Source organism: Sciurus carolinensis, chromosome 11, assembly GCF_902686445.1.
Source record: "Sciurus carolinensis chromosome 11, mSciCar1.2, whole genome shotgun sequence".
Taxonomy (NCBI): domain Eukaryota; kingdom Metazoa; phylum Chordata; class Mammalia; order Rodentia; family Sciuridae; genus Sciurus; species Sciurus carolinensis.
In genome coordinates, this window is record NC_062223.1 from 15,477,960 (window position 1) to 15,492,323 (window position 14,364).

General features: G+C 39.2%; 1 protein-coding gene across 1 annotated transcript; it reads right to left on the reverse strand.

Annotated features, from left to right (window-relative positions):
* Positions 1-217: 217 nt before the first annotated feature.
* Positions 218-1,165, reverse strand: LOC124960427 (olfactory receptor 5A1). The gene has a single exon (XM_047519182.1). It carries the CDS (start codon positions 1,163-1,165, stop codon positions 218-220), a length of 948 nt encoding a protein of 315 aa, XP_047375138.1.
* Between the last annotated feature and the right edge of the window lie 13,199 nt (positions 1,166-14,364).

Below are 14,364 nucleotides of genomic sequence, written 5' to 3' on the forward strand. Positions count from 1 at the left end.
ATATTAAGTGTCCGATAAAGCCGAGTTGTGATTATTATAACAATAGTCTATTCTGTTATTATTATTTTCTGAAGAAATTAATTTTTCCCTTTGGCCACAAATGGTGACGTCCATAGGCAACTGCGATCCAGTGGGAGGCGCCTAAGGCCGAGGCGGAGGAGGTACCACGGATCATGAAAGTCTCCAGCTTGTGGGGAAATACGTTTCCATTCAGGACCTAGGAAAATACTTTCTTCTTCCCCATCACCTTCCACAGTGCATCCTTGATCTCTTTGTTCCTCAAACTGTAAATGAGAGGGTTCAGCATGGGGATCACCAGGGAGTAAAACACAGACACCACCTTGTCCCTGCCAAGGGAGTAGCTGGAGCTGGGTCGCAGGTACATGAACAGGGCTGTCCCGAACAACAGCGTCACCACCGCCAGGTGCGAGGCACAGGTGTGGAAGGCTTTCCATCGACCTTCCGCTGAGCGGATCTTCAAGACAGCAGATACTATGTAACTGTAGGAGATCAAGAGGATGAGGAAGGATGTTCCTCCAACAGCAACCACCACCAGGAAATTCACCACCTGAGTGAGAAAGGTGTTGGAGCAAGAGAGAGCCAGGATTGGTGGGAGGTCACAGAAGAAGTGGTTGATGACATTTGGTCCACAGAAGTGGAGCTGAAATATGGAGCAGGCCTGGATCAGGGAGCTCAGGAAGCCACCCGTGTATGCCCCCACCACCATGCATGCGCAGAGGCCCCGGGACATGATGGCGGTGTAGAGAAGCGGGCTGGAGATGGCTGCGAATCGGTCATATGCCATAGCCGTCAGGAGAAAGCACTCGGTTAGACCCATGCCAACAAAGAAAAAAAACTGAGCAGCACAACCCAGGAAAGAGATGGTCTTCTGCTCCTGGAAGAAGTCAGTGAGCATCTTGGGAGCCACAGTGGAAGAGTAGCAGATGTCAATGAAGGACAGGTTGCTGAGGAAGAAGTACATGGGTGTGTGCAGACGTGTGTCACCTCTGATCAGAAAGATGAGGGCCAGGTTCCAGGCCAGGGTCACGAGATAGATGGTCAGGAAAGTCACGTAGAGGAAGCCTTGGAGATCTGGATGGTCTGTGAACCCCAGAAGGATGAACGTGGTCACCGATGAGCTGTTCCAGGCCTGGGCCATGGACATGTTTCCCATGGACCACAGGGGCAAGATGTGGACCCGGACTAAGGACAATCTACACCACAAATTGTATCAAAAAACAAGTACAATGTATGACAGGGAGGGCAGAGGTACTCAGGTACTAAGGATTACACCCAGGGCCTCAGGCCGTACCACTGAGCTACATTCCCAGATCAATACCTAATATCTCTTGCTTATGTTTTTCTCTTTAAACTGGATGTTAGTAATTGCTTACAGATTCATTTTAAGAACCGAATAAGACAACGCATGCAGGATGCCTGACACATAGGAGCTCACCTGGAACACCTGGCAGCATCCACCACTAGTCAACAGGATGCTGGTGACTCCTGTAGCCTCGCTGAGCTTCAACTTCCCCACCTGTAAAAGAGCAATAACAGGGACTGCTACACAGAGTTTCAGATTATTTAGGACAGCATGTGAATGCTCCTGGGTTTTGAGATAAATTGTTTAATAACATTGGGACTCTGATAATTTTTGGCAGCAATTACTCCTTAAAGAATTATTTAGAGAACTGACCCTTACGTTGGAAATACTTCCTCCTCGTGTTGTAGGTGGAAGCATGCTTATCTTATAGAAATAAGAATTCAGTGATGCACTCTGCAGGATCGTAAGAAGGGTTTGGAGTGTGCTTGAGGAATTCAGTGATCTGGGGGTTGGAGGATCAACTGAGGCTGTTTTAAAGAGTGCCACCAGGAGGAAGATTTTTTTTTTTTTTTTTTTTTGTTCTGGGGATTGAACCCAGGGGCCCTTTGCCACTGAGCTACATTCCCAGTCCTTTTTATTTTTTATTTTGAGCCAGGGTCTCACTAAGTTACTGAAGACCTCAGCATGTTGCCCTGGCTGGCCTTGGACTTGTGTTCCTCCTGCCTCATCAGCTTCCCATGTCACTGGGATTAGATTACAGGCATGTGAAGAGAGTTATTTTAAGGGAATGGAAGGGAATGTGGAGGCACTACTTCCCCTGAGAGAGAAGGGAGAGTCTCTTCACTCTTTTTTTTTTTTTTTTTTGGCGGTGCTGGGGATTGAACCCAGGGCCTTGTGCTTGCAAGGCAAGCACTCTACCGACTGAGCTATATTCCCAGCCCTTCCCTTCACTCTTGTAAGTAACCTCAAGGAAGCTCAGTTAGGTTCGAGGCTGGACTCTTTAAAGTCCTGTCATGGTTTGAATGTGTTTTTTTCCTCACCAGAATTTGTTAAAATGTGGTGGTCAGTGCAGCAGTGTTGGGAGGTGATATGAAAGGATTCATATCTTTCTCGGGAGACGGAATTAGTTCCCACAGGACAGGATGGGTTCTGGCAAAAGTGGGCTGTTATAAAGTAGTCCTCTCCTTTGTCCTTCTCTCTCTTCCATGCAGGCTTGCACCTTTCACTTTTCCCCTCCACAATATGAAGGAGCCTGAGGCCCTTACCATATGTAGGTAGCCAATCTTGGATTTAAAACCTCTGGAACTGTGAACTGAAAAAACCTATTTTTGTTATACATTACTCAGTCTCAGGTATTCTCTTATAGCAACATATGGCAAATCAACCAGGCCCATTTCACACAATTGAAGAGGCAGAGTCTGAGAGACCTAGTGACATCAATGAATTCACAGATGCTGTAACTGCATGTTTGCAAATAATGCTAACCTTGAATGTTATGTGATTATTCAAGAATACAGTAAAATTAAGCCTCTAGCACAGCATCTTGCACATAGAAGATACTCAGTAGTTGATGGAGACTGGTGAGTTCATTTATGAGTCAGTTCCATTAGATATCTGCAAGAAAGTGTTAAGCTTATAATCAAATTTGCCTGGCTTAAACTTAACGGATCAAACTGGCAATGGAGGAAAACACAGATTGATGGCAAGGTGAACTTCAATCAAACTGTGGAGTTGGCAGTGTTCTGTGATTTCCCTGTGGGTCCTGATCTGGGCATCCTCCCCTACCACCATAGATACCTGGGGTCCTCACCGGCTTGCTCTTGTAGGACTTTCTTTCATCTAAATGTACCGATGACTGACGAAACAGAAGGAGTCTCTCTCCATGTGGGGAGAGTTCAAAGGGGGCCAATGCTTTAATCCAGGAATTAAGATTCAGATGGCAAGATTCAAAGCATCCATCAAAAAAGAGAAGAAGGATTCGAGAGGTTAGAGATTTCTGCAGTGTTTAGGAAATCTCCTATATGAACTCAGTCTGGATGGTAGCCCTTCCAAATTACTTTTTCAGACTACGTCCTAATAATCATGGCTGTGTTCAAGGGCATAGAGGTCCCTTCTGAAATTTCATTCCCTCTTAATCCTCTTCCTAATTGCAAGAGCTCAAACAGATTTCAGAAGCCCATGAAAGCAGTAGTAAAGCAGAATTAAAATTGAACTGCCATGCTAGAATCAGACTCTTTAATGCTAACTTGGCAATCTTTCTCAAATTATTGTGAGACAACATTTCCCTCTTTGGAATACACTTGCTTTTTGAAAAGACTGTTTTTATATTTGTTTCACCTTAGCATTCAATGACATACTGGGTTTGTTTTTCACAGAATTTTTAATGAACAACTTGTGTATTAATAAAATTAGCTATTCAGCTCAGGATTTTCTGAAGACTTAAAAATGCTACTAAATATTCAATACTCAACTGATTACCAGTTGAAGAGAACATGTGTTTCTTTTTGCTCTCTTAGTAATCGTACTCAGTAAAGACGTGATATAGAGCACTGATCAGCTTATATGTGCATATTAGTTAATAGGAAAATTATTCAATAAACAGAATTATTTGAGAATTGTCTGAGGCAGATAAGAGAATCTAATTACACTTTGAATTTCTTTATGTTATTCTGAATTTCAATTTTGCATTGGATCAAAGAAAGCTCAAATGTGAGAAAAATAAAAACAAAAATAACATGGGTTTTTTAAGGTTTTGCAAGAATAGCCTGTAAATTCAATTTTCCCATATCGTACTTAAGAACACAAATATTTGGGAACCCTTGAAAACAAAAAAACGTATACATCAGACATTTTGAAAAGTCTGGCACTTAATAAGAAATGAGTTATCTAGCCGTGAAAAGTTATGAAGGGACCTTGAGGTATATCGCTAAGTGAAAGAAATCTGTAGGAAAATATGACATAATACATAATTCCAAGTTTGTGACATTCTGAAAAAGGCAAAAGTTTGGGAACATTAAAAAGATCAGTGATAGTTAAGGCCTAGGGGGAGAGATAAATGGGCAGAGCACACAGGGTTTAGGGCGCTGAAACGCTTCTGTATAGAACTGTAGTAGAGGATGCGTGCCAGTATACAATTGTCCTAACCCAGGACATGTCCATGGCCAAGAGGGGGCATAATGTGGACTATGCACTTTGAGTGATAAAACTCTTGTTATTTTTGCTTTTATTTTTCTCACATTTGAGCTTTCTTTGATCCAATGCAAAATTGAAATTCAGAATAAAATAAAGAATCTATGATGTAGATTCATCAATTGTAGCAGATGTAACATTCCTAGGGGAAGGATATTAATAGTAGGGAGAAAATTAATGGGATATATGGGAAATCTCTGCCTTCTACTCGTCATTGCTGGGAACCTATAACGGCTCTAAAAAGTAAAGTGCGTTCCTAAAAGAGCACCCCAACTCCTCCACACACAACAGTTTGGGTTAAATGTGTGGAAAGGCAGATAGAATTTAGAGACCTAGGAGAAAAACCATAAGCCAAAGTACTGCTTGGACTTGTAGATGTGGGGTGCTCTGTAAGTGAGAGAAATCTGGGCAGAAAGACCAAGAGAAGGAGATGAAAGACTGCACCTACCTTCTTCCTCCTGTTCTGCCTACCTGCCGCTGACACTTGTCTTGAGTTGTCCTGCTTCGTAGAGTTTAACTTGACTTCAGTGGCTGCTTCCAATTCGTAAAGTGGAGTGAGTTTGGAGAGGGAAGTTGAGGATGGTGTGTCAAGAATTGAAACATCTGCATGGTGCATAGAAAACATGCTTGTGGGTGGAGTAAGGGAGGGCAAAGATATACAAAGAGGGGAAGGGGCCGCCATGTTTGGTATCCACTAATGCGTACCTTTGGGTCCAGTTTCGGAAGAGTGTGTTGAAACTGGGGTAGGGGTTAATGTGGGAGAGGATAGTTTTTCCCTTTCTCCTTGGAGATGTTTCATTGCATTTGCCCTGGAGGATCTTTACAAAACAGAAAGAAATGTATTTCCCAAACTTCACAGCTTTGTGGTTAATTGCTCTCTGGGGTTGTCTATAACACAAACTCATATAAATGCTCCAAAGACAATGCTTATTAAACTTCATCTCTTTGGCCAGGTTCTCTGATCCCCCAAGGCTAATCAAGATTTCTTCTGGTAGTACATCACCAAGCTCAGGAGAGCAATGGAATGTAAAAACAGGATAAACACTTACTCTGCTGAAGAAGCGAGGTTTCCCGTATGTACTAACCCTCTTCCATTCCTGCTTAACCTGAAATATGCTCAGTCGATGAGAGTTTACTGAGCTCCTACTGTGTGCTAAGCACCGTAATTCACACTTTTTTTGTGTGTTGACTCACCAATTCTCCAAAATCCTCCCCTTGCAGGATAAACAGAAATTCAGAGAAACGTTGCTCAAAGTTTTACAACTAATAAGATATTGATTCAATTCTACCTTTAGGTCATTTCTTGGTTCCATTATCTCAACATAATCAGTTAAAAATAGCCCTGAAGCCTCTCTATATTTTGCTTAGAAATTTCCTGTTAGATAGATTAGTTAATCACAGTTTGGTACCAAAATCTGCATACAAATCTATAGCACTTGCATTTGTTTTAGAACTCAATTCCATTTAAATATGTTGCTATGGTCAATCATACCTCTCAATTTATATTCAGTTTCTTTTCACAGAAAACTACTATTTTGAAGGGAGGTGATTAGATAAGAGGAAGGGACTCAGGGAGAGGAGGAAAGTAGGTTAAGGGAGGGTAATCGAGGGAGATATGATCCAGGTATGTGACATTCATGTACAAATATTCCACAATGAAACCCATTATTTTGTATAGTTAATGTGCACTTAAAAAAAAAAGTCAAGAAAAGAAACCTATCATCTTCTTCCAGGAGAAAGATATTAGGCATGGGGCTTTTCCTCTTAAAAAGAAGTTTTAAGAAACTTATTCTGATATGGAATGATGAAATATAAAGATGTAAGACTTTTTTATACAGAAGGTCACATACAAATAAAAAAGAATATTGGTTCATACATTCAACAGAAGGCAAGTCATGTATGCACATGCTTGGGTATTGAAAGGAAGCAGAAAATGATTTGGTTCGCTTGTTTCTTAAGCTGAGAATATTGAACTTAGGTCTTTTAAAAAATAGTCACAATAAATAATGACTGATTAATCTTAATATCAATTAAGACCAATTAAGGGAGAGAAAGTTATCTAACCAGATAGAAAAATGAAGGAAAAGACAATCAGGGTAGTTAAGGATTAGGATTCAAGAAAAGAGAATCATTCATCTTCCACTCCATAAGTATATATTTATTTATTGAAGTTAGGTCTTTTCACTAATGTATTTATTTATTTGTTTTAATTGACAAATGGAAAACTTTTTATGTTCATGGACACAATGTTCTGATACACATACACATAGTGAAATGATTAAATTAGGCTTTTAATGTATCCATTGTCTCCCCTACTTATCATCTCCTAATGTCCTAAAGGACTTCTCTTCAGGCCTACCTCCTAAGGGTTCTACTGTACACACCTTCCAGTAGGACCACCCTGCCGCCCACCCTTTTAACATACAGCCCTTGGGGGGACTTTATCCAACTACACAGGTTGTGTGATGCCTCCAGCCTGGTTCTTATTCAAGATTGCTTTGACCAACCATGAAATTTTATGGTACCATGTGAATTTTAGAATGCTTTCTTTTTCTATTTCTATTAAAAATATTCTTTGGAATTTTTATAAGAATTGTATTGAATCTGGATATAAATTTGGGGAGTATGGGTATTTTTACAATATTAATTCTTCTAATCCATGAACATGTGTACTTTTCCATTTATTTGTACCTTCCTCAATTTATTTTATCAACACTGTATAGTTTTCCATTTACAGATTTTTTTTCTTTGTTAAATTTACTGTTAAGTTCTTTTGGGATGCAATTATAAATGGAATTGTTTTCCATTTTCATGTTTGGGTTGTTCATTTTTAGTGTATACAAATAGTACTAATTTTTTTGTGTGATTTTGAACCTATGAAATTCTGAATTTAGGACTGGGGTTGTGGCTCAATGGTGGAGCGCTTGCCTGGCATGTGTGAGGCACTGGGTTTGATTCTTGGCACCGCATATAAGCAAATAAATAAAATAAGGTCCATCAAAATCCTGAATTTATTAGTTCTAATGGCTTTTTTGATGGCTCTTTAGAGTTTTCTAAATATAAGATCATATCATCTGCAAACACAAACAGTTTAACTTCTTCCTTTCTGCCTTGAATGTCTTATTTCTTTTCCTTGCTTAATTGCTATGGTTGGGATTTCAAGTACTACATTGAATAGAAGTAGGAGTGGGTTTCATTATCTCATTCCTAATCTTAGCAGTAATGTTTTCGTCTTTTCACCATTGGATATGATGTTAACTGTGAGCTTGTGTTACGTATCCTTTGATGTGTTGAGGTACATTCCTTCTATACCTAACTGGATGAGAATTTTATTATGAAAGAATATGAAATTTTATCAAATGCTTTTCTACATTTATTAAAATGACCATATAGTTTTTGTCCTTCATTCTATCATTGTGGGTGTTTCACGTTTATTGATTTGTTTATGTTGAACCATCCTTACCTTCCAGGAGTAAATCCCACTTGATCATGGTGAGTGATTCTTCTAAAATACTATTGAATTCGCTTTGCTAATATTTCATTGAAGTTTCTATAATTATATATCAATGACTCTTCTTGGCTAGGTATTGTGTAATTCACTAGAAACATGTAAGAACTTGACTTGTGGGAATGGAGGGAAGGGGAGCGGGATGGGATAGGGAAAGACAGCGGAATGAATCTGACAGTGGAATGAATGTGTACTTTCCTATGTACATATATGAATATACCGTGGTGAATCTACCATCATGTATATTCACAAGACACAAATTAAAACTGTAAGCAAATAGCAAAAAGATCAGTAGAGGGAAGGGAACAGAAGGAGGGTGGATGGGAGGGAATGGGGAAGTACTGGGGACTGAATTAGAACAAATTATATTTCATGCTTTTGTAATTATGTCAAAATGAATCCTATTGCCACGTATAACTTAGAAAAACCAATAAAAAATTTTGCTTGTATGGTGCTTACAAGATAATAAAATTGCTTGAAACGAAGTTTCCATTGAAGACAACCCTTGAAAAATCAAGCAACTACTACACTTGATCATTATAGTACTAATGATGACTACTATAACTATTAGATGGACTGGATATTTCTGGCTCTACTGGAGCACTTGAAGAAATAAAGTAATCAATTCAGGATTTTAGATCAGTCATTTCCCAAAGGACTTAAAAGCAGAATAGTACAAAGATGCAGCCATATCAATGTTCATAGCTGCTCAATTCACAATAGCCAACCTAGATGTCCTTCAATTGATGAATGGATAAAGAAACTGTGGTATATTTATACAATGGAATATTACTCAGCTATAAAGAATAATAAAATTATGGCATTTGCAGGCAAATGGATGAAACTGGAGAATATCATGCTAAGTGAGATAAGCCAATCTCAAAAAACCAAAGGAAGAATGATCTCGCTGATAAGTGGATGATGACACATAATGGGGGGCGAGGGGCAAGAATGGAGGAAGGAGGGACTGTATAGAGGGAAAAGAGGGGTGGGAGGGGTGGGAGGATAGGGAAAAAATAACAGAATGAATCAAACGACATTACCCTATGTAAATGTATGATTACACAAATGGTATGCCTTTACTCCATGTACAGAGAATCAACATGTATCCCATTTGTTTACAATAAAAATAAATAAAAAAAATCAGTCATTTCCCAATTACACAACTATAGATCCTCTATTGAATCTCCAAAATGAATATTTTATTTTTTGTGAGTTCAGAGTTGATAAGACTTAAAAGCAGCTCAAAATTTTATGGTGCAAGTTGCAGAGCCTATTAAATTAAATTTACCACGTTTGAAAAAAAAAATAAGATCCTGAGATTTGGAATGAGGATGTTTGGGTAGATGCCAGGGAAGCTGATAACCTTAAACCCTTAAGGAACTCTGATCCTCTCTAGCCATGGAATCAGTCCCTCTTGTCCTCTTTGAGGAGAGGAACCATTCCTTCCTTGATGATTATTTCTTAAATTCATATGAAGCAAGTTCTTTACAAAGAGGCTACCTATTGATCTCAAGATCCACTGAACCATCCCTGGTTGCTGCTGGACCATAATTAGATTCAAATATCAGAATGTTCCAGGAGGACAAGAGCATGTCCTTTGAGAAGAGGGAAATTATTTTGCCCAAGCCTGAAAGATATTGCTAAATTCTCTTGGGAGTATCCTGGGATAACATGTACAATAAGCTATAAAAGTGTTACCAAGAAGGTCATTCTATAATATTAGGTTGGGAACAATTTATTTATATACCCTGCCTTTTGTATTTACTGTCTTCAATCACCTGGGAGTAACTATAGCACTGTATTTACTAGATTAAACAGTAGCCCCTACTGAACAGGCCAATATGGCTGATACTTCTAAGTACAAGTCAGTGGAAAGAATCCAAAGTTTTAGGGAAATAAGCATATTAATTTGAGTTTATTATGTATGATCTGGATATTATTTCCCCTCCAAACTATGTCTACCTACAGGGCTATGAGGAAAGTCCCTTCATTAGGGCATTGTGGGGAAAGTGAGGGAAGGGAAAAGTAGCATATTTTTTATTAGAGCATTAAAATTATACATAGTATTTGAATTTATTTTGACAAAATTATACATCCAAGGAATTTAATTTCAATCTCCATTCTCTTTTTTCCCCTCCCGTCCTACCTCCCCCTATTCTCCCTCCTCTGCTGTACTAAACTTCCTTTCTTTCACATATACATAAAGGTGACATTCCCTTTGGTACCTTTATATATGCACATAACGTGATTCTGTTGAATGTGTTCCCCACTCCCTCCTCTTCCTGACCCTCCTCCCTCTCTCTCGTTCTCCTTCTACTCCAATGATCTCCCTGTGTCTCTGTGTTGTCCCATCCGCTCCCAACCTTCTTTTCCTTGCTTTGCTCTGGCTTCCACAGATGAGAGAAAACACCAGACCCTTGATTTTCTGAGTCTGGCTTATTTCACTTGACATGATTGACAGCTCACATTTTTGAGTAGCAGTGTGGTAGGAGGACAGTCATTGAGAAAGTTTCCTGATTTTGCTGAAGGCAGGTGTCTGTGTTAAGTCTTCAGAGATGGGTGGACAAAATTAACCTGGGGAAGCAGAAAAAGCAGTCTGGGTCCAATATTTTTTTTTTTCTTTTTTACTTAGTGGCTTGTATTTGAAATTCTCTTGCATTGTTCTTCTGTGTCGTTAGCAAGAATGAGCCCACTCATTTTTATTCTTTCAAAAAATTCTATGTATGAATATAACACAATTTGTGTAATCATTCTGCAGTTTAGGGATATGGGTTTTAAGTTGCGACTATTATGAACAAAACTATATACACACTTTGAAAAGGGTTTACTTGTGAATACAGATTTTTATTTCTCTGGGGTAAATATCTAGAAAAGAGATTGTTGGGTCATATGGTAAGGTTTTCTAAAGTGGTTGTATTATTTTCCTTTCCATTCCTCTGTGTGTGTGTGTGTGTGTGTGTGTGTGTGTGTGTGTGAATGGGCATGAAGCATGTTAATTGTATTCTTCAAGGATTCTTCCTTCCTCCACTCCCTTACATGTGGCAGGTATTTCTCAAGGTGTCATCTCCAGTCTTATATTGTCCACCCTCTATACATTTTACCTAGGTTGTATCCTCTTTTCTCAGGATTGAAGTTAATGCTATGCATAACCAGTGTTCTTGCCCATAACAACTGGAAGATTAAAACATGACCATAATAGTAGTCACGAAAGACATTTTCCAGAATCTTTACCATCCCAGATTCTTTGACTATTCCTCTAAATTTCTTTTAGTGCTAGGAACTAATGGGTGAGTCTCGCATGCCTTTGTATAATAATCTGCCATTGCTATATCTACCATTTTGCTTCCTTCCTGGTGTGGATCAGGAAGAAATTTCTGCAGAAACCCACCATGACTAGCACACTGAAGACACAGGTATCCACATTGAGGGCATCATCCCCTGGTGCTGCCCAAACAGCCAGACTCAGCACTACTTGCACTTGGGTATCAGCCAACACTCCTCAGTCTCTTCTTTCCACCATTCTTTTTCCAGTCAGGACTCACGACTATGTCTCTGGGCTGGGTTGAAGGGTGGTTTAAGTGGTAGAAAACGGACTCTTCCTAGGATCTCCTTTCTCCTTTGAGGCATGACCATCATTCTGAGGCCAGATGAGTATGCCTGAATCTCTTCCTTAGGAATGCTTCTTCAGACAATATCCAAGGGAAATTCAGATATGGGGACCTTTAGTTGCACCAATGTTCAAAGATTTCTCAGAAAACTGATACTCAAGATGGTGTTGATTTATAAGTGTCTTCAAAGGACTCGATCTGTAGGAAAAATTTTGCATTAAAATTATCTTAAATCTTTATTGCAATGTTTGCTATACCAATGATTAAGGGTGTTTTCATTTGATTTAGGAATCAACACCTAAAATGTTCAAATGATTCCTTTTCAGTTTAAGTCTTAGCTGGCAATTTCAAAAAAATCTTATATTTTAAGTGCTTTTGAGGAGCATAAAATTTATATTATTCACAAACAACTAGTGGTCATGAGAATATTAGGTATTTGAATAATAAAAATGACAAGGATAGTAAAAGTAAGTGTTATACAAATACTGTAATAAGATTGGCTAAACACAAAAGTCTTTTTAAAACCACATTCATGCTAGGTGGCATTTTAGCTAAAACATATAGTTAGCTGGTATTTAATGAAAACATATTAGCTTGGAATGATAATAATATGTATCACCAGGCTATTTCTAATAAACTGATGTCAGAATCTTGCATCTGGAGATGTTTATTCTGAGATGAGTGGGAAATTTAAAAATTAAATGATCACCTGTCACACAGTGGTTTTCATATTAGTTGTTTATCATACAATCCACACAGAACCGTACACTGTTGACACATTTGGGGCAACCTCACAGATGGAGACAAGGCTGTTGTGGAATCGACTGAGGTGCATAAGACCACAGCGGTGGGAATAGTCAGGAAGCTGACTCCAGCCGCAGGGCACCCTTGCCGGTTATTTTCACCCATGAAACCACCCTCTTCAATAGTCTTTCATTCTGTCATCAGGCCTCATATTAAGGACTTAAAAGCCTGATTTGTTTAAAATGACACAGTGAACGTGAATCTGTGACTTACCTGTTCTCAATTGCATCACCTTTGTCTCAACCTATTTTCTTCTTATTGCAATGCACCATTTCCATTATGTTCAATAAGTTGCCCATCTCCCAGGTTTGGTATCTTCTTCAGACTTTAATTTTACAGTCATATTGAGTTCAAATGCTCTAGGAGCACCTGAACAGGGCTTGGAGCACTGTGAGCACATTATGGGTTCGAGGATGATTTGATCCCTTATTGCAGTGCTGGGGTCTTAGGTTTTAGTTCCCCAAAGTCAGCTCTGTTGAAAAAAAAAAAAAAAGAAAAGAAAAAAAATACTGACTACAATTTAGGAACACTTCCAATAGGTGGCAGCAGCATTCCACAGGGTTCTAAAGCTGCAGGCCTCTGTGCAGATAATGGTTTGCTAATATAGTCGTGCTAAATATAATCACACTGTTAGAGGTCGTCTGCTTTCCCTCTTCAGTTTCAGAGTTACAAAGAGGCCCAGAGAAATCAATAGCTCAATTTGTCACAGTACAAAATGGGAAACAGAATTCACGTCCTCTGATTTCTAACTGTAAGCTTTCCCCCTTGTATATATTTTTAAAAGAGCTCTAAAACTTTTAAATGCACTTTTATCTTGGATTTAGTAGGGATGCTCAGTGAAAGACTTTGGATCTATATTGACCTGAAGTTTTTACTAGTTGCTAGTGGAAGAAATACAAACTGAGATAACTTTTCAAATTCCAGTGTGAGAACCAAGATAGCATTTTACTGCTAAGCATCGCTGGATTTTTTCTTTGGTCTGTGCTTCAAAGCAGTTCAAATAAACTTGTGAAAACAACTACTCTAAAAGTTAAATGGACATACAAGCAAATCGTCTTTTAGGAGAATCTATCAGAGAACATACTCTAAGGTACATGGAATCCTAGACAGGTTAATTTTGAGTTCGATCTTGAAGCCCTGTTTTCTAATTCTAAATTTATAATTCTATGGGGGGATTTATTTGCCCCCATTTGCTGTTTGTTTTGATACTTTTGTCTTATGATAAAACCACATAACTTTAAATAAACCACATGGATTAGCCGGAGTTCTCTGGAAAGAACCAATAGGAAGTGTGGATGAATGGATAGGTAAATTGATGACGGGCTTTATCAGGGAATGAGGCTTATGATTAAGGGAGGTCAGACAGTCCCACGAAAGGCGATCTGGAAACTGAGAACCTGAAGCTGTAGGGTGGCTTAGTCCAGAACCAGGGAAACCAATGGTGTATCTCTTAAGTCGGAGGCCAAGCCCTGAGAACTGGGGTTGGGGTCGGGCTGCTAGTGCAAACTGCAGAGTCTGAAGGCTGGAGAACCTTGCGTTCTGAGGCCCAAGGGTGTCCCAGCTCCAGAGGGGAGGGCAAGAATTCATCTTTCCTCTGCATCTTTGTTCATTCTCAGCTGGTTGGATGGTATCCACTCACACTGGTGAGGGCAGATCCCCTCTTCCTGTTCAATGATTGCAATGCCAGTCTCTTCCAGAACACCCTCGCAGACAAACCCAGAAATACTGCTTCACCAGCTATGTGGGCTTCCATTACCCTAGTCCAATTGCCACCCCAAATTAACCACGACACCATCTGAACCATTTTCAGGACACATTGTATAAGGTTAAGTATACACAATGCTTTGCAATAGATTTGCTTTGACACTTTTTTGATGTTCACTGAAATGTCTGCAATTCTAATCATGTTGGATTTTCTTTTGAAACTA

Coding starts and splice junctions, on each gene's coding strand:
- LOC124960427 (XM_047519182.1), bottom strand. CDS start 1,165: ATGTCCATGGCCCAGGCCTGGAACAGCTCATCGGTGACCACGTTCATC.